General features: G+C 61.0%; 1 protein-coding gene across 3 annotated transcripts in view; it reads right to left on the bottom strand.

The window, feature by feature from the left end:
• Positions 1 to 4,003: 4,003 nt before the first annotated feature.
• Positions 4,004 to 18,678, bottom strand: part of Itpk1 (inositol-tetrakisphosphate 1-kinase) — a 131,090-nt gene continuing 116,415 nt past the window's right edge. For 2 of the 3 annotated variants that reach the window (XM_046440611.2, XM_058577686.1), the window contains 3 exons: positions 14,172 to 14,239; positions 9,790 to 9,952; positions 4,004 to 5,745 (listed from right to left, as the gene is read on the bottom strand). In XM_046440611.2, coding sequence (XP_046296567.1) covers positions 5,402 to 5,745; positions 9,790 to 9,952; positions 14,172 to 14,239 — 575 coding nt within the window. In that variant the 3' untranslated portion in view covers positions 4,004 to 5,401. Of the gene's footprint in view, positions 5,746 to 9,789; positions 9,953 to 14,171; positions 14,240 to 15,412; positions 15,539 to 18,678 lie in introns of all 3 variants that reach the window. The other variant, XM_046440610.2, reaches the window with a different exon arrangement.

Raw genomic sequence — 18,678 nt, 5'->3', positions numbered from 1 at the left:
TTTCCCTCTCAACTCCCAATGGACACACACACAGGATTTGAGCAAAGGGACAGGGGAGTTTCAGTCCGTCTGGGCCTTTCTGGGCCACTTCTTAGCTGTGGGATCTTAGGCAGGTGGCTTTGTACTCCTGGTCCTCAGTTTCCCCATCTGTAAAATGGGGAAGCTGATCCATCTTGAAGCAGTTTTATGTGGATGAAGTGACACCTGTCACTCTGAGCTGGGCCGTGTGGAGGTGAGGCCAGGCTGGGACACAGACTCTGCTTTCTGAGCTAGTCCCTGATTACCTGTGGGGCTGGGTAGAGACCCTGAAGGCCCCAGTTGGTGCCTGCCCCAAGCCACAGGCACCGGGCTGGCTTTGGACTTCCCGACGAGAGCTTCTGAGCTGCAGGCTGCTCCTGGCCGAATCCAGACTCTGCCTGCCCTGATGGCTGGCCTGTCATGTGCCTAGGACGGGGGCTGTCGGAAGCCCTCATGCATGTAACAGTTCACGAGAGCACCGCGGGTCTTGTTCTGCTTCAAGACTGAGAAACCGAGGCAGAGAAGGTGAAATGCTCCGAGTCACAGGCAGGAGGGACGCCCCCGGCACTGAGCCCGGCTGTGCAGGATGATGCCATCAGGCCAGGCAGCACTGCGACTGGGCCCAGCTGGCGGGGCAGGGCCCATCATTCAGTTGTCCGTCAAACGTTCTCCTATGGCTGCGTTCTCTGCCCCCAGCGCAGGGGCAGAGAGGTGGCTTCCTAGCAGGCTCTGAGTGTGGGCTATGATCTTGGTGTGTCCTGCTCTGAGAGGCCTGGTAATTCTGGGAGATGGGCCTGGCATGAGGAGGGGACTGGCATAAACCCTGGCTTTGAGAAGCCCACTGCCCAGTGGGGAAAGCTGGACGGTCCACAGCCAATGCCACCCACTGGGACATATTGTCAGCAGGAGGGAGCACAAGCCCATGTCCCTCTGCTGAGGCCAACCCTGCTGGAGGCAGAGGAGGCTGGGTTCAAGCATGGTTCTACTGGACTGGCATTGGTCTTGGACAGGCATGTCACCTCTCCAGGTGGCAGTTCTGGGGCTAAGATCCCTGGTCTGTGCACGTAGGGTAAGACTCAGGCCAGTGAGGCTGATGCGCAGGAAGGACGGTGAGACCTTGTGGGATGGCGACCTTGGCAGGGGCCTGCCTGGTGCTCCCCTGCCAGGGCCAGGACGGCTGCCCACCCAAGTGAGGCTCAGAGGCATCAGTGACACCTGCGGGGACCTAGAGCCACGTTCAGAGGGCCAGCTGGGATTTTTTTCTTGGTACTGGAATTGAACCCAGGGCTGCTTCCCCCTGAGCTACACTCCTAGTCTTTTATTCTGAGACAGGGTCTAAATTGCTAAATTGCTGAGGCTGGCCTTGAACTTGGGATCCTCCTGCCTCAGTCTCCCAAGCCCCTGGGATGACAGGCGTGCAGCACTGTGCCCGGTACTAGGTGGGATTCCGTAGTTCTCTGTCGGGTCAGTCTGCACAGCATATTGGTGGCGAGAACTCGGGTTTGGGCCTTAGGCTCCAGGCATCCCCAGTCCAACTAGCCATCCCCAGTCCAACTAGCCGAAGAGCTCAGCAGCTTACTGGGTCTCAGAGCCTCCATCTTGGCATCTGTAAATGGGGGTGATCCTTGCTATCTCCTTACCAGACGATGCTAAGGCCTGAAGAGGGACATGGTGAGCCAGAAAACCAGGACTACGGTGGCAGAGCTGTCTGGGGGGCTCAGGAAGCCAGGCTGCCCGCTGTTGCCAATGCCCACCCCTGGGGCACAAAGGCACCCCCTCTGCATGGCTGCGGTTCTGTGGCGTGTATCTCCTCCCATGTTGCAGCTTCCCCGCGGCAATGGCTACGGAATAGCAAACAGCACCAGCTGCATTTCTAGGCCATCAGCGATCAAGACACCCACTACCAAGATGAGCTGGTAAGGAGATAGCACAGGGTCTCCTTGTCCCCAGAATAACCCATCCCAAAGACAAGCCAGCTGAAAAGAGCCAGGAGGGAAGCATGATGTTCTCGAGAGTGACGCGCGGGCTGTGGTCTGGACGTACAGACTAAGCGCAGCCCAGGGTGGGATTCTGGTAGAGCTGCTTGTGATCAGGGTTGGTCACCCAGCACAGTGTGGGCACTACCCTGACACCCTGGGGAAAACCCAGCCTGAGCTGGTGTCCTGAGTGACACCCTGCAGGAGGGCAGCCCCCTCAAGATGCCAGGTTTCAGATGACTTGGGCAGTAAAGAGAAAATGCAACCGTTTCTGGAAAGGCCGAGCTGGACACAACCAGAAGGAAGAGGACCCAAGCAGCAGAGGCCCCGCTGCCCAGGGAACCAGCGGCCACGTCCACGCTGGCCATGCCGTGTGGAGAGAAGCAGAGGCACAGACCCCAACTGTGAGGGGGGACCTGAGGCACGAGCCTTGGTCGCCTCACACTGGCTGGGCGGGAGTGTATGCAGTGGGCGTGGCCAGGCTGGCCACGGAGGTGGAGACTCAGGGCTGCCCTCCAGGGGGGCTCCTGTCCGCCCCAGGGAAGCCCACGTGGAGCTGCTGGCACCCAGCTCCAGGGCTCGGAGTCCCAGGGCCAGTGCGCTGCGGCACAGACAAGGAGAGGAGCTGCTGGGGTCCCACTGGGTCCGTGATCCGTTTCCAAGGGACAGACCAGAGGGAAGACACAAAGCCCAGGACCATCAGTGAGGCGGGGTGAGGCCATGCGATGGCTCTCTGTGGCCAGCAGCCAGCAAGAATGCCCAAGAGCCAACGATGTCTTCCAGGCTGAAGACTCAGGCTCCCTTGGTCTCAGAGTGGCCGTCTAGCCAGCACCAGTCACTCTGCAGTCGGCCAGAAGGGCTGTCAGTCAGCCTGCTGTGAAGCCCACTTGGTGGCCTCTGAGGACCCCTTCCTCCAGGTCATTTTCTCCTTTGTTGCTAGGGTTACAGGCATGGGCAGGCCCGTGCCAGATGCCCCAGAGTCCCTTGAGGCTTCAGGGGCATCTGACTGCCACAAATGGCGCTGGGGACCCCAAGTCAGCCCCACCCACCACGCACTGCAAAGCCACACTTGCAGGACACCAGGGATGACGACCCTAGTCTAAGACAGACGCCCTCTGCTCCTCCAGTGGGGACAGACACCAGAGCTGGCATTTGGGCGTCATGTCTATGCAGACACGCTGCCCTGGGAAGTGTCCTCAGGCAGAGATGGAGGCCATGCCTCTGGGCCCAGGACAGAGCAGGCCGTGCAGGCGACTCCAAGGCTCAGCTATGTGTGGTCCTGTCACCTGCTCCGCTGCCCCTCAGCAGCCCAGTCCCCTGAACACCAGCAAGATGGGAAGCCCCGGGGCTGACGTGCCGGCCAACTCGGAAACAGAAGCTTGGGTATGAGCCCGGCCGCCCCAGGCTGCTGGCAGGGCTGGTCTCTGCCTATCGGGGTCCTCCTGTGGGGCCAGCTCTTACCATCCCAGGGGACAGCCTGCCACCACCCACCTCCTCAGTGGGCCTGTCTCCCCAACACCCAGCCCCAAGGCCAAGGCCAGCAAGGCCTCAGGGGAACCAAGTGGGGACAGCACCCTGGGACCAACAAGGTCAGTGTGCACATGGGGCATTTAGAGGACAGGGTCTCTTGCCTGGCTACTGAGGCCCCCCAAGGGGTGGCTGGCGTCCCCTCACCACCCATAGTGCCCATCCATGCTCCACGTTGCCAATGGCTTCCACCAGCCTGAGGTTGCTCCTGTACAGTCCCTAGGCCTTCGCAAGACCCAGCTCCATGGGGGGAACCAACTGCCCCACTCACCACTGCGTGGAGGCCAGAGGAGGGCCATAGCGCCAGAAGGCAGTTCCCTGCCAGCCAGCCCTGGACGCTACCCACGTGACCTGGACTGATCAGAGGGACAGACATGCAGGTCGCCGGGGTCCTCCAGGCAGCGGGGGCTGGGACTCTGCCTCAGGAGGCCACACTGTGGGAGGTGACAGAACAGGAGCCACACCCAGAGACATGTGGGAAATGCAGGTTGATCTCAGTAGTTTATTTTGAAGACAAAGCAGTGCAAGAGGCTGCCATGCGTCCCGTGTCCCGGGCTCGGGGTCAGGCCCAGGACAGGTGACGAGCAGACATCCACCAGGGTCAACGCTCAGATCCTGTAAACGTGGCCAGTCCTGGGCCATTCTGAGGAGGCCAGGCAGCTCCATGGCTCGGGTCCTGGCAGCTGCCCAAAGGAGGGTCCCCGCCCTGAGTGCCAGGCTCAGCGGCTCTCCAGGGCCCTTGGCGCTCCCTCCAGTGTCCTCCGTCCCACTGGACCATGCGGGACAGCTCAGTGGCCCTTCTCTTCCCAAGCGAACTGCACTTCATGACACGAGATCATGCCGGGCCCAGGCCCCTCACTGGGCTGCACCCTTGGCGGACCCTCCTGCGGACTGGGTCAGCCAGTGGTGGCCTGCTGCTGTGGCGAGCGGGTCTGGGGCGGTGTGGCTGTCTTGCAGGCTGGCTTAGTGCCCACTGTGTGCAGGAGTGAACCGCAGGGCAGCCTCCTCCTGCCCAGGAAGAGGGACCCCGCTGGCCAGGATTCCCAGCAGAGGCTCCTGCCCGTCCTCTGGGGTGCTGGGGGAGCAGCAGGCTGCCAAGGGGGCAGGACACCGAGCACCAGCTGACCTGCCCTGCCCTGGACCTGACTGCCCTCTGGAGAGAAGGGATCTAGGAGGAGACGGAGGGAGTGGTCCTGGGCAAGCCAGCAGCCCCCCTGGGTCCAGGGAACAGCAGTGCTAGGTGGGACCCTGGGAGGGACCTGGTGGCCCCCAGGGAGCAGTGAGGAGTGGCAGCGACCAAGGACATGGGCCTTAGCCCACTGGAAACTTCCTCTTCTCCCGTGGGCAGGGGTGGGGGCCGCACACAGCTCCCCGCCAGGGCCTGTCGTCCTTTGGCTTTGGGGAGGGGCCAGCAGCAGCCCTGAGGGGGTCGGCTTGGAAGGGCCAAGGTGGACAGGGAGGGTCGGGTCAGGGGCGTGGGTGGACTTGGAAGAAGGAGAACCATTCTCGGCGCTCTGCTGGGCCACAGCCCAGGAGCGGGCCTCCCTCCAGGGTCCCAGAGCCTGGTCCACAGCAGCCGTGGGGACAGACAGACGGATGTGCACACGCTCCTAGCACCACCCACGCACGCACACACCCCCACATTCAGACCTAGTGTTGAAACTCAGCCGTGTCAACTCCGACGAGATCCGCAGGCGGGAAGCAGGGTCCCCATCCCCGAGGCTGTTCCCTTCCATCTCCCCCCTCATTTAGACCACGACATCAGAAAATCAGGTTAAAAATTAAAAAAAGCATCAGATCATCGGGAATTCTGAGTAGCGTCCGTTGGGGGCTGATGCCCAGTGGCGTGCTCCGCCACCCTCTGGGTCCTGGCTCTGTGGCTACTGCGAGGAGGCCTTGGTGGTCAGGGAGGCCACGCAGTGCTGCTGGAAGCTGGGGGACACGCCCGCGGTGCAGCCCAGTCTCTGGTGCGGCAGCTTGGCAGCGCTGCCCGCGCCCGCCTCGGCCTCGGTCTTCCAGGGCGCGTCCTGGCCCAGCACGCAGCAGCCCGGGCTGGCGCTGCACGTCCACTCGCCTGCCAGGCTGCCCGCCTGCTCGGCCAGGAGCCTGCTGTGTCTCAGCGGGGCCGCGTCCCCCGCGGCGGCTGCACCCGTGCTCTGGCCCTGCAGGACGGTGGCGATGTGGTTCAGGAGGTCTGAGAAGAACTCGCTCACGCCCTCGTAGCCTGGGGTGGAGACAGACAGCGCAGGTCAGCCAGCGGGCGGGGGAGCGGACACAGGCCGACCAGCAGCCAGGTCACTCCCGTGGGGCCAGGGGCTGGCCCTGACCCTGAGAAGCGGTGAGCCACTGTGAAGTGGTGAGCACCTGTCCACCCACTGCCATGGTGTGGATAAGGGTCCCCTGAGGGCCCGCATGCTGGAGGTGGGGGACCTGAGGGGTGGCACCTAGTGGGAGGTCTCTGGTCATGGGGGACCTGGAAAGGGGTACAGGGACCTGGCACCCTCCACCTCCCCCCTCCCACACACTAGGAGAATGCGCTTCCTTTGCCTTGTGACCTCCACCCCATGATATGCTGCTCTGCCACAGGCCCCAGAGCAGACTGAAACCTCCCAACTGTGAGTGCAAACCACCTTTCCTCTTTGTGATACTGGGACCGAACCCAGGGGCACTCCACCACCAAGCTACATTCCTAGCCTTTTGAATATTTTGAGACAGGGATGCCCACAGTAGAAACAAAAATGGCGCAGCTGGCCTGGAACTTGCGATGGTCCCGCCTCAGTCTCTCAAGTTGTGGGGTACAGGTATGAGACATCATGCCCAATAACCTTCCTTCTTTTTAGCTTTATTATCTCAGGTATTTTCTTACAGTAATGGGAAGATGGTGAACACACCCACCTGAGGGGGTGAGATAATGGCTGGAGGTGGCAGCACCAAAGCCCACTTTGAATGATATACAGACTCCATGGGGTCTGCCTGAACCTGGCCTCAGGCCTGATTCCTGGCTCCTGCATCTGTCCTGAGCCTCAGCTGTCCACTGAAGAGGATACATCTTGTGGTAGAGGCTTCTATGGGCATCAACCAGAGGGGCTAGAACACCGGTGCTGTCTGACCCAGAGCAGCCACAGCCCAAATCCAGTGTTCCTTTTTCACCCTAAAACACAGGAGGAGGCCCTCGGTGCCCCCTGCACTCAGAGACAGCCTCCAGGCTCTGCCCACCAGGCCACATGAACTGCCAGTGTCTGCCTGGGGCGGCACCTCCCAACGCAGATGTGAAGCAAAGTCCTTGGGATCCTCAGATTTAGGTGGGGCCTGCCAGGGCGGGTCTGGAAGGACGAGAACTGGCCCGCGGCTCCAGGAAGACAGCAGGGCAGGAGAGGTCTTGGGCAGGAGTTGCAGCCCACCAGCTCGGGGAACTCTGGGTACTGCCCGCCCCGCTGAAGCTGGACCACCCTGGATACTGCACCCCGTGCCGAGAGGTCACTGAACACCGGCACATGCCCTGGTTGACATTCCCAGCCACTCGCACAGACGGGTGGCAAAGCCTGGGACACGGCCCTGTGTAGCCTCAGAACACTGCACGGCCGTGTGCGGGGCCACCAGCTGGGGCTCCTCTGTGTCCACTCATCACTCAGCAGCTGACTGATGTGCTGCAGAGAGAGGCCCACGGCAGAAACAGAAAGGGCCATGTGGCTGGAACGCAGTGCCTCCATGTCCAGCACTGGGTGACATCACCCTCACAGACCCGCCCACTTTACGGATGAAAACGTGGGACTGTTAACCAGAGAGGATGGTGACGAATCCACGCCAGTGTCCACAGGCCACGCGGGCGGTGCTGGCCACAGGACTGGGATCCCGTCCCCTGGTTGCTGCCTCCTCGCAGCCCCTTTACAGAGGAGGACGTGGAGGCTCAGAGGCCCAGCGTCACAAGCTCCTAAGTGGCACAGCCGAGATCGGATCAAGGCCACTGACCTGTCGGTGTCTTAGAACAACCTGGTGCTGGGCGCCCCGGACTGGGTGCCCCGTCAGCCTGCGGCCAGGGGTGAAGGGCAGGACAGACCCGGGTCTGAGGCGCCCAGGATTGTGGGGGTGGCTGCTGGGAGCCGGGGTAGGCGTGTGAGCAGGAAGGACACGGGGGACACTCGGGCAGGTCTCCAGGGAATCCAGAGGCAGTTCCTCAGCAATTGCTCTGCTTTCATCCCAGACCAGGCCCAGCGCCGCGCGCAGAGCTGGGGCTGGGGGATGTGCAGAGGCCGCTGCCTCCTCGAGGCCTGGGAGGAGCAGGAGGCGGGGTGGGCTGACACCAGCAGGTGCAGACAGGGGGGATGCAGACAGGGGGGACCAGGACAGGAGCCAGCTCCACACGGTCCTGGGCACACTGCAGGGTGGGAGATGCTGTTCCCACCTGCGCAGGGGTGGATGGGGCCAAGGTCAGGTGGCCAAGCCGTCGTGGACTGTGAAGGCAGAGCCTGGACTTGAACTCAGCACCGGGCTCTGCCAAGAGGCAGCAAATCTCATGGTCAGAGTGCAGCCCTAGCTCCACCACGTAGGGACCCGTGACCTCGGACAGGTCCCTCAGTGCCTGACCTCGTCCTCTTGGCAAGTGGTGATCACAGCAGTCCTCCAGGGTGCAGTGGGGAGGGGGAGACTGGCTGCTGCCTGTCTCTACACAGGCCTGGGACACAGAGGGGTCAACACCACCGGGCAGTGGGTGGCCTCTTTGACAGGGCTGCTACTACACCTGAGGCCCTGAGCTCGCCCACCCCTCTGCTGTCCCTAGGAGTGCTCTACAGGGCTGGCAAGCAGAGCCGTCTCCCTGGAGCCCCGGTCTCTGGGGCCACCTCGGCAGCAGACTCCTCACCAGCCTCTGCTGGGCGCAGCCGCGACCCTCCTGCCCTAGGAGGATGGCCCTTCTCTCGACTCCTGGAAAAAGCCTCCCTGTCCACACTGGCTCAGTGACTGTTCCCTGACAGACTGCCCTGGGCCCACGACACGGTGGGCTCACAGGGAAGCCTCCCACTCTTCCTCCTAGAACTTCCACGTGTGGCCCCCGCAGTCCATGGTCCAGAGTCCCCCCTGACCACCCTGCAGCCCTGCCTCGCCCCTTCATTCCTCACGTCCTGCTGCTGCACCCCAGGTCCCCAGCTCTCTCCCTCCGGCTTCAGTTGCCTCAAGACTCCACCCAGGGGGACTGAGGCAGACTGAATGACGTGGGCTTAACACGGACCTTAGACACTGCCCCCAAAGTGAGACCACGCCGCGGCAGGCTGCCCTCAGAGACGGGGACCACTGCTCCATCTCTGGTGGGTGGCTCTTTCCTTTCTGGCCAGGATTTGCTCTGGTGTCACAGCTTCACAGAAGAGCCACCAGCCACCCCCACCCTTCTGTCTCTTGCTCCCTCCCAATTATGGTGTGGGCCTCCGGCTAGGACCTGGCAGTCCAGCTCACTTCTGTACTGGCGTCAGGACTAGCTGGGACCCACAGCACCTGGTCAGTGACAGCTGGAGGACAAAAGGAGCCAGTGGCTTCCCAAGCCTCCATTTCCCTAGCTGGGCACAGGGGTGCTGCCTGGAGCAGCTTGTGCGTGCCCAGGAGTGGAAGAGGCACGGCCTCCTCAGCCACCTAGCTGGTGCCCGGCACCCGCAGCTCCAGAGCTGGGAGGTGCAGGCCAAGGAGATGAGCCAAGGGCGGTGGTTCCCCCTCCCGCGAGGAGCTTGAAGAGACACCATTGAGAACAGAGTGGACGGTGGGGCGCACGGCCCAGGCCCGCGGCCCCGGCCCTCAGGAGGCAGAGGCAGGCCAGCCTGAGCCCAGGAGCCCGGGCGTGGGTGAGCGAGTGGCCTGCTGCAGGGACAGGTGGGACCTGGTTGGACTCCACCTGTCACTCTGTGGGCGGTGCACAGGTCACATGGCTGGGGGCTGGGTGCAGCACGGTCCTGAAGCACCTGCCCTGCCACCAATGTGCGGTGTGACCCTCTAGTCCATGGCTTCCCTTCACCTAACAGCAGAGGTTGTGGCCCTTCAAAGTCCCTTCGGCTGTGAGTCTGGAATGGCTCAAGGGACGGACTGATTGGGACATCGAGGCTATGCTGGCGGCTCAGGTCACAAGGTGAGAGGGCGCGTGGACCCGGCCGCCTGGGCCCGGTCCTCCCTGGTGCAGGATGCCCAGTACTGGGCTCCTTCATCCCCTCCCGCTCCAGAGCCCGTTCCCAGGTGTGCAGAGGTGGCAGACTGATGGCTGCCACCTCAGGCCACCAGCCGTGCTGCTCACCTGGGAAAGCGTTGATGTCGATGACTGCGTGCTGCCCCGTCTGGTTGTTGATGATGATGTCAATCCCAAACAGTGACACACCCAGCGCCTGCCGCAGGGCCCGGGACAGCTCCCGGATGACCTCGTCGCTCGGCCGCTCGAACACACCTTCGATCTTGTCCAGCTGCGACACACACAGGGGTTAGGCTGGGGTGAGGAGTGCCACAGGCCCTGCCATCCCTCGGGCCAGGAAGCAGGGCAGACCCACCCCAGCCAGCACCAGGCCACCACCTCTGTGTCCTGCCCGAGCTGGGCAGGTGGGGTGCTGCTCACGGCCTTGCTGGCTGCCATCCGAGGGACCGAGGTCAACAATGGCATCTTACACACAGGCAACGGGCTCAGAGGGGGTCGGGCTGGCCTGTGAAAGCACAGGGCAGGGTCTGGGCCTCGGTGTCCCCAGGCTCTAGACCCATTTCTCAGCAGGGAGGAAGGTGGTGGAGAGTCGCTATGGACCGAGGAGACAGCGAGGTGCAGAGGTCACTGCAGCCTGACCTTGAAGGCAGGGAGGGCTGGGGCAGGGGTGGGGTGGGGGAGAGAGGCCTGGGGAGGCCAGCGGCCAGGGCGGAGGTGGCGGGAAGTCCTCCGCGCCCTCCGGGCTGAGGCTGAGGTTCGGGACGGGTCTTGGTCCCTGAAGGGCTCCAGGCGGGTGATCTTGGATTTCCAACCCCCCTTTCCTTCCCGAGGGGCGCTCAGGGCTGCTCCCACCTTGGGTCCAAGCGCAGCGGTCAGCAAAGCTTCTGGGGGGTAATGGGGCTGTCCGGGTGCACAGTCTCCACCCTGCCCTGGACCGCCCCGCACTGCCCATTCTCTCCTCTACTCCAAGTGGCCTGGGACAGGCATGAGGACCCACGTGCTTGAGCTCAGCCCAGTGGGAGCCTCCAGGGCATGAGAAGACTGCACCAGAGGCTTTGGGAGCCAGGACTTGGACCCAGGGTCTGGATGTGAATCCTGCAGTGACTTGCTGACTCTGGGGACTTGGAGAAAAGTTCGTGGCCTCTCTGCCTCAGTTTACTCTGCTGTAAAATGGGACTGATTGAGCCTCCATCCTAGACTTGCTGAGAGGGAGGAGGAGGGTGACAGGTGTGGAGGCCATGGGCCTGGATGGCCAGAAGCGCTGCTTCTGAATTCCAGGGCAGGGACAGCCTCGGGTGACCTCAGCCTGAACAGGGCTCAGCTAGGTGCCTATGAAACACCGGAGTTCTGGAGCTGAAGCTCAGAGGCTAGAGGAAGGGGTGCGGCTGCAAATACGGCGCGTCAGAGAGCCAACCGGGAATTACAGGTGGCCCCGCAGGCCCCGTCCTGGGGTCCCACCCAGGGCTGCCTCGCAGTCCTGTGTCCACACAGCCTCACTCCCCCACCTTCGAGGTGGAAGCCACCCACCCCACCAGCATCGGCAGGGCAGGGGGTAAACAAGCCACAGGGTAAGTGCCATGGAGTGCCGTTCATCTGTGGGAAGGGATAAAATCCGACTCGCTACAACACAGACAAACTCGGAAGACATCACGAGTGCGCGTGCCGGGCGGCCACAGACAGCTTCGTGCTGTATGACTCCATCCGTATAAAACTTCCGGAAGGCGCAAATTTGTGGAGACAGGAATCAGAGAAGCAGTGGAGGAATGGGGAGTGGGGGGCTCATAGTTCAGGGGATGGGAATGTTCTGGAAGGAAGCAGAGGTGTGGTGTGGTGTGCCTCAACGTGAGCAGACCAGTCGCGCTGGATTTCTCACTTTAAAACAGCTAATTTTATCCATGCGGATTTCACCTCAATTTGTTTAAAAGCGAGGCTGGGTCAGAGGATTGAGCATTGAGCCCTGGTCATCAAGACAAATGGTCTTTGGCCCTGAAATGGACAGCATGCCCTCCCGGAGAGCACCAAGCAGGGACTGAGGCTGGCACCTTCCTATCCTAGGAGTGCCCTGGTGTCTCCCTGGGGGCTTCCCAGGGACAGTGGCAGTCTGGCTGAACAGGAGCTCACCTGAGCTCCCTGGGACACTCAGGGTCAGAGGCTGAGTCCAAAGAGGAGCTTGGCAGTTGGTCCACAGCCCAGCATCCTCACCAAGTCAGAGGTCCAGGTGGACCCCAGGCTTGCCCATGCCCTGGGCCTGCCCTAGCTGTAGCGAACCTCTGGACCCCGTTTCCTCACCCCGGAAGTGGGTAATGAGAATGCCTCTGCCCTGAGATTTCAGTGAGGACTCGGGGCTGACAGAGAGGCGGGCCCAGGGCAGACAGCTCCTCTCACCCCGCGTCTCCTGATGAGCTGTTTCTAAAAGCACTTTCCCAGCTCAGCTGAGGAATCTCACAAATCCTTCTGAAGCCATTTGATTGTCCAGACCCAAACAGCCAGCCTGGGACAAGACAAGGGTAGAACTCCTCCCCGGGAATTCAACACCAACCACCCAAGGTACCCTGCTAACCAGGAGGTGGGGAGTCAGGAAGGAGATCTGTGGGTGCCCTGGGGCCACCGCTCATGGCCAACACTGAGAACTTCCTGCACACGGGCAGTGGGCACCGCTCAGACAGCAACTCACAGAACCCCTGGATTTCCTCTGGGCAGGATGAGGAGTCTGAGGCTCAAAGAGATGACATGGCTTGCCAGAGCTTGGGACCGACCGGGGCTATTTTTCCCAGAAAAGCAAATTTTTTTTTTTTTTTAACCTCCCGAGGTGCTGGAGCTGGGACTTCGGGCCTTGTGCATGCTGGGCAAGTGCCCTACCACTGAGCTGTGCCCTCGGAGGCCCACTGCTCCTAAGGACATCCTATGAGGGCTCCAAAAGGTAGAAGGCCCCTGGGGCCTGCAGGTTGAGTGGAGCTACCCAGGTCAAGGGCCTCCTGGGGAAGGAGGTGGGGCTCCGAGGCCAGTGTGGGTCCCTGCAGGGTGCTCTCAGGGGGGCTGAGACAGGGCTGGCAGAGCTCCAGGTGGCACAGGGCAGGAGGACTGGTAAGGGAGTATTCTGGACACCAGTTCCCATGGTGGAGCTGACATAGAGGGCCTGAGGGAGGCCATGGCGGCCACAGTCCTGCAGGAAGGCCACGTGGCTGGCATTGCTTCTTCTTTTCTTGGAAGCATTAGTCCTGACGGATTCCTGACTAGCAGTCACATGTGAAGGCCAGGGGGGGACCGCTGTAGGTCTGAGAGGCAGAGGAAGGGCCCTGCTGTGACTCTAGGCTGACCCCTCCTATTTCTTAGATGAGGAAACTGAGGCCCACAGTCAACAGGGGTTTATCCAAGAGGGTGACTCCCAGTGGGCCACCCTGCACGCAGCCCTCAGTGTCCCCCTGGTACTGGTGAATAGCCCAGTGGGCGCTAGCCCTGTGCTGTGCGAAGGCACTGGCAGGGATGATTTCTCAGAAAGTCTGTGCCATACCAATTCCTCTGCAGCCCAGCACACTGGCCAAGGCTCCGTGAGGAAGCCCTGGAGATGCTGGAGCAAGCCGAGCCTCCCTGCACAGAGCATCTACCTACGCCTCACAGCGACACAGCCAGGCCCGGCGCTTCTCTTGATTGTTCCTGGGGGATAGCTACTGAGGTCCTGGGGACAGTGGTGTCCCTCTAGGTCCTTGTTCACACCAGAAACAAACAACAGCTAGACAGGACAGGCTGCCCAGGTTTGGGGGCCAGGAACACAAGGCCAGGGCAGATCCCCAGGGTTGGCTGTGCCCAGCCCTGAAGAGGGAGGAGGCCACGAGAAAGCAAAGGCTCCCAGGATACCAAGATGGACGCACTCTAGGGGGGACAGGACCCCAGCAACTCCTGAGTGCAGGGGACATGAGAGCAAAACTGCTGGCCCGCTAGGCCCACGAGGGACGGCAGACTGCCCGTGGAGGCTCCCGTCTGCTGTGGAACACTGCCCAGCAGTCCTTAGAGTGGTAGGTCGCCCTGGCTTCCTGGGAGAGCCAGCTTTGGAAGTGGGCCTGGGGTCCAATCCCAGCGAGGCTGCAGGGAGGCTGCTAAACACCCAGCTGGACACTGCCATGGCGACGTTCACTGAGCACCAGCCATGATGCCTGCTGCCAAGGCTTCAGGGGTGGCGGTCACACACCACCCTAGTGCTGCAGAAGCACACAGCAGGCTGTCAAGGGACACTCACGAACAGAGCGAGGGACAGCAGGGAGCAAGCCTCTCTGAGCTCGTGGGGGCTGCCTGCAGCCCTCCCGCCCTGGCCCCCACATGCTCATCACAATGTGTGCACAGCTGTGATGCCACCAGCACGCGGGCTAGAAGACAGCAGGGCAGGAGGGGCTGGGGAACAGGCCTGGGCCTGGCATGTGGACAAGGGCCTCCCATGATGCCCAGCCCTGGGCGAAGGCAGCCTCGTGCCAGGCCACCAAGGAGGTGGTACATACCTCCGTGAGAACAGATGAGGACTCCGGCTTCGACACATTGTGGCTGTTGAAGAAGATGGACTCTCGGTCTGAAAAAGCAGACAGGAGTATGGGTCAGGGCCTCCAGGCCGGGGTGTGGTTCCGCCACCCGACACCAGAGGTCAGCACCACCTCAGCCACACGCCAGGGCGCCTTGGCTCCAGGTCCAACAGTAGGGACAGGCGCTCCAGGGAGCTGGCTCCCCACCCCATGGAGCTGTACCAGGGATGGACTTGGCCCAGTTAGGGCCTCAATTTCATTTCCCACACAAAAATGACGGTTTGCTGAGCCACCTCCACGACTATCTCGTGATATCCCACCTGGGCTTCCCCAACGCCTAAGGTCCATCCTGAAAGATGCTGCAGATATGTCACCAAAAGGGTGCCAAGAGGAAAGGGGGCTAAGTAGGCAGAACAAGCCATGCACCTGATGTCGAAGGCCCCTCCCACCCATGGAACTCCTACGGAGACCCGGCCAGGCTGCCACCGCCATGTGAGAGCTTAAAATAAAGGTTCTGCTGTTTTCCAACTATTTAGGACAAAAACAGAAAACCAGAACATGGGCTTCCACGGTGCCCATCCAAGAGGCTACTCAGAATGACCTGCTCACCATGACACCCCCTCCACCGCATCCAGCTCGCGAGTCCCTGCGTGTGCACCGCCATCGCACCCACCCCCAACTCCCACAGAGGCCCAGCAGCAGACTAGTCTCGGGGACACTGAGCACGACAGGCTGACGGTGCAATCGTTCACCCCACTTGTAAATGTCCTCTGGAGTAACCAAGGTCACCCCGAGGAGCTGCAAGGTCGGCTGGTCAGCCAGAAACACGTTCTCAGGCACTTGGAAGCACAGGCACGTCAAGGCAAGAATCACAAAGCCAGGAGCCCAGGTCTGGGTCTGGCAGAGCCGTCACCACCTTGTTGCCTCCCCCACCCTCAGAACAGCCAGGACCCCCTGGCTAGGAGTCCCCAAGGGGCCTAGCCCTGCTTGAGTCCTTCCAGGGTGGGGCATCATGGGTCCCGTTCCCCAGGACACAACGCCGGGCCTGGGACCCAGGCCCCCAAGCTAAAGGAAAAGAAGGGACCAGCTGAGGGCCTGTGTGCCAGGGTGGGAGGCCTGCCCTGCTGCCGCGACCCCACCAGCTCCGGGACTCTGCGGCGCCACAGCGATCATGCAGAGGAAGTGATTGGGGCAGAGCCAAGCAGGCAGGCGCTGAGAGGTACCTGGCATCCTTCCCGCTAGCGGGGCATAGAGGCCCCTGGCCACCCTGGTGTGCCCGACAGTCCTCCCGCTGCTCCGACCAGAGCCAGTCCAGACAGGGGGCACGAGAGACGGTCCTGGGGAGGAGCCTGAGGAAAATAAACACCCTGCGGGACTCTGCCACGCAGTCCCACCAATCCTCTCCCGGCACCAGGGAGCCTTCGAGGTGGCAAAGCCCAGAGAGCCAGAGGCTGGAGCAGGTGCCAGCCGTCCATGCCAGTGGTCTGGCCTCCTGGAGGCACTGCCCATCTCCTCATCCTACAGCCCCCAAACTCAGAGCACCTTCCCACCTGTACCCCTGCAGGTCCCCAAGGAAAATGAACAGGGTGGCAGAGCAGGCCGTGGAGGGAGAAAGGGCCACCATGCACAGGTGGACACAGCAAAGTCCAGGGAAGCTGGGAAGCTGTAGAAGCTGCAAGGAGAACGGAGGGAAGGGGACAGAGCTGCCCCAGGGGCCTGCCATGCCCATGGAACTGGACAAACTGTGACCCACAATGGCTCCCTGGGGCAAGACCAAACGCACAGGATCTCCAAGGGGGACCCTATGCTGCTACTTCCGGCCTGCGGTGCTCTGGCCAGAGGACTACTGGGCAGGGTGGCCAGCAATGACAGGTCCAGCAGCTCTCCACATGTAGCCGGACAGGGCAGAGGGAGGGAAGGAGGGAGGGAGAGCAGCTTCCAGCCACTGCCTGTCACCAAGAGACTATGGGAACCTGCGGGGAGCTCAGGTGGGTCAGAGGAGCCTGAGCCCAGGACAGAGCCCTGGCACCCAGATCCTTGTCCCCTCTGTTAGGGGGACAAGGTCAGGGCCTTGCTGCCAGAAGCACTTTGAGTGTAGACGCCCCTGCCAGTCCCTGTTCGCGGATGAGTCCTAAGGACACACAGCCTGGGTGAAGGGCCACCTCGGCTCCCCACAGGATCGGCAGGGCAAGGAAGCCAAGACTCTTTTTGTTCTCAACTTACAGATGGAAAAGAGGAAGAGTAAATGAGCAGAGAAGCTCCCAGACCCCGGCACTGTGGCGGGGCAGCCCTGAGCTTCAGCCACAATCTGCTGCTCCTCTGCTGTTTACTGTCGCTCCCAGGAGGTGCATGCCACGACGCTGTGGGTGGCAACCCAAGTCAACTTCCAGCTGCCACTAAATGCCACCTCTGCAAAGGTGCCTGCATCTGCTGTGCCTTTTCCAAGTTACTCCCCTCACTGGAAGGTGTCCAGAACCGCGATGTCTTCCCTGGAGCCCCCATCTCGGGGCAACTGGCTCTGGTCTCTCTCCCGTGTGTTCTCTCCCCCCCCACTGGAATAACTAGTCACGAAGGCAGGAAGTCTGTCTGGCTAGCCCCTGGCTGGACCCCCTTGGCAGGCTCAGTGAACGCAGCACCTCACTGCCTCTTCAGAGGCTTGGAGTGGAGGCCAGGCCGCCTGCATCTGTACCTGAAGCTTCCCTGGGCACAGTCCCGCCCACTCATTTAGATATCTCTAGGCTGCTCCCATCCAGCAACAGCAGCTTTTAGTAATGGGGACAGCACTGGAGCCATCTACCCTGTGGACTCTGGTAGATCCAGCTCTACATGGTAGGAGGTACCACTCTTCTTCCCTAAGGGAAAAAGGCCCAGGATGGAGAGTGTAATAGGCCCCTGCACAGGGCTGGGACCCCTGGCCCTGCGTCCTCAGGTCAAGGAAGCCCCACTGCACAGAGAGAGGGAACAAAGAGAGCCGTCCCTCTGCCCCAGCGTGGTAAAGAGAGCACGTGAACCTCAGGCAAGGAACACAGCGCATTCCTCGTGTTCTTGGTGGCCAATGTCACCTCTCCATAAGAGCTTACTCTGGTTCCAGTCAAGGTGTCTGCGGGATGCCATTGCTATTAAGTACACACCTGATTTTGGAGATGTTGACATGTGAAAAAATGTTCCTGGGAGGGCTGGGGTGGGGCTCAGCGGGAGAGCACTTGCTCACACATGTGAGGCACTGGGTTCCATCCTCAGCACAACAATAAATAAACAAAGTAAAGGTATTTGTCCACCTAAAACTAAAAAATAAATATTAAAAAACAAAAGTGTTCCTGAGAATCAAAAGCAAATGGCAGCTGAGAGACAAGTCCTTGTCTCTACTCCCCCCAGGTCAAGAGCAGCCCTGAGCAAGGAGCCCAGCTCCCAGCCTGGACACAGGAAGTGTGAGATCCGCCACCCTGGGCGGTGGGAGCCACAGTCTAGGTGGGTGCTGGAAAGTGGCCAGAGCCCCCCAGCCCCGTTTAACCAGTGCATCATACAGAGCTGCCGTCATGAGGCCTTACAGCCCCCAAGAGGCCTGAATGTGAGCGCCGGGCCCCCTGCCACGTCCCATTCACCGCAAGACAGTGGCAGAATCGGAGAGTCACTGGAAGTCACTCGGTTGTCCTGTGTGTCTTTACTGTTTGGCCCGGGTCTGAGACACAGCCACGAGGAGGGACATGTGGAGAGGAGGGCTCCCCACGCACTGAGAAGGCAACTGGGCCACCATTTTACAACCAGGAAGGAAGAGCACACAAACACACTTTTGTGTGGATGCGAAAGGAGATCTGGCAGTAAATTTATCTTAGAAATGAAGTGATTTGGGTAAAAAAGGCAAGAGAGACATAAGAGAGCTTTTTAATGTGTGGTTCTGAAATGACCTGGGGCCACATGCATGCTAACAAGTACCCTCCCACTGAGCTATGGTCCCGGCCCTAACTATTCTTAATTTAATAGTTACACATTCTTCATGAAGTGTATTTTTTAAAATCAGGAAAATAATAAAAACATTGTGTGAAATGTCAGCCTCTTCAGGCCACACATGGAAGAATGTCCCCTAGTGGACGCATCCACTGACCCAACCCACACTATCCCCTCGCCCCAGGGCGGTGCTGGACCGGGTCAGAAGGGGCTGTCCTGATCCTGGCTCAGAAGACTGCTGAGACTCAGCAGAGAGAGGAAGACACTGCTCCATTGTCCACTCAGTCAAGGAAAGGGAAAGAAAGTGACCCAGGGGAAGAAGAGCTGGAGGGGACGACGGGTAGCTGCTCCAGGCCAGCAGGCAGGTGACAGGCAGCCAGGCGGGCCCTCAGGAGGCCCGGGCAGGCCAACGCCCTACCTGAGGGCATCTCCCTTGAGAGAGAAACGTGCAGTGCGCTTGAGCAAGCTGCACGGGGCAGGCACGGGCCTCCCAGGAGCCCTCTGGAAGGCTCCACTTACTCTGAGGCATTGCTATAACACCCAA

Source organism: Marmota monax, unplaced genomic scaffold (genome assembly GCF_021218885.2).
Source record: "Marmota monax isolate L192 unplaced genomic scaffold, Marmota_monax_Labrador192_F-V1.1 WCK01_AAM20220418_F8-fsc00017, whole genome shotgun sequence".
NCBI classification, from domain to species: Eukaryota; Metazoa; Chordata; class Mammalia; order Rodentia; family Sciuridae; genus Marmota; species Marmota monax.
The sequence above is the reverse complement of the archived record's forward strand: the minus strand, read 5'-3'. Positions and strand labels throughout refer to the sequence as shown.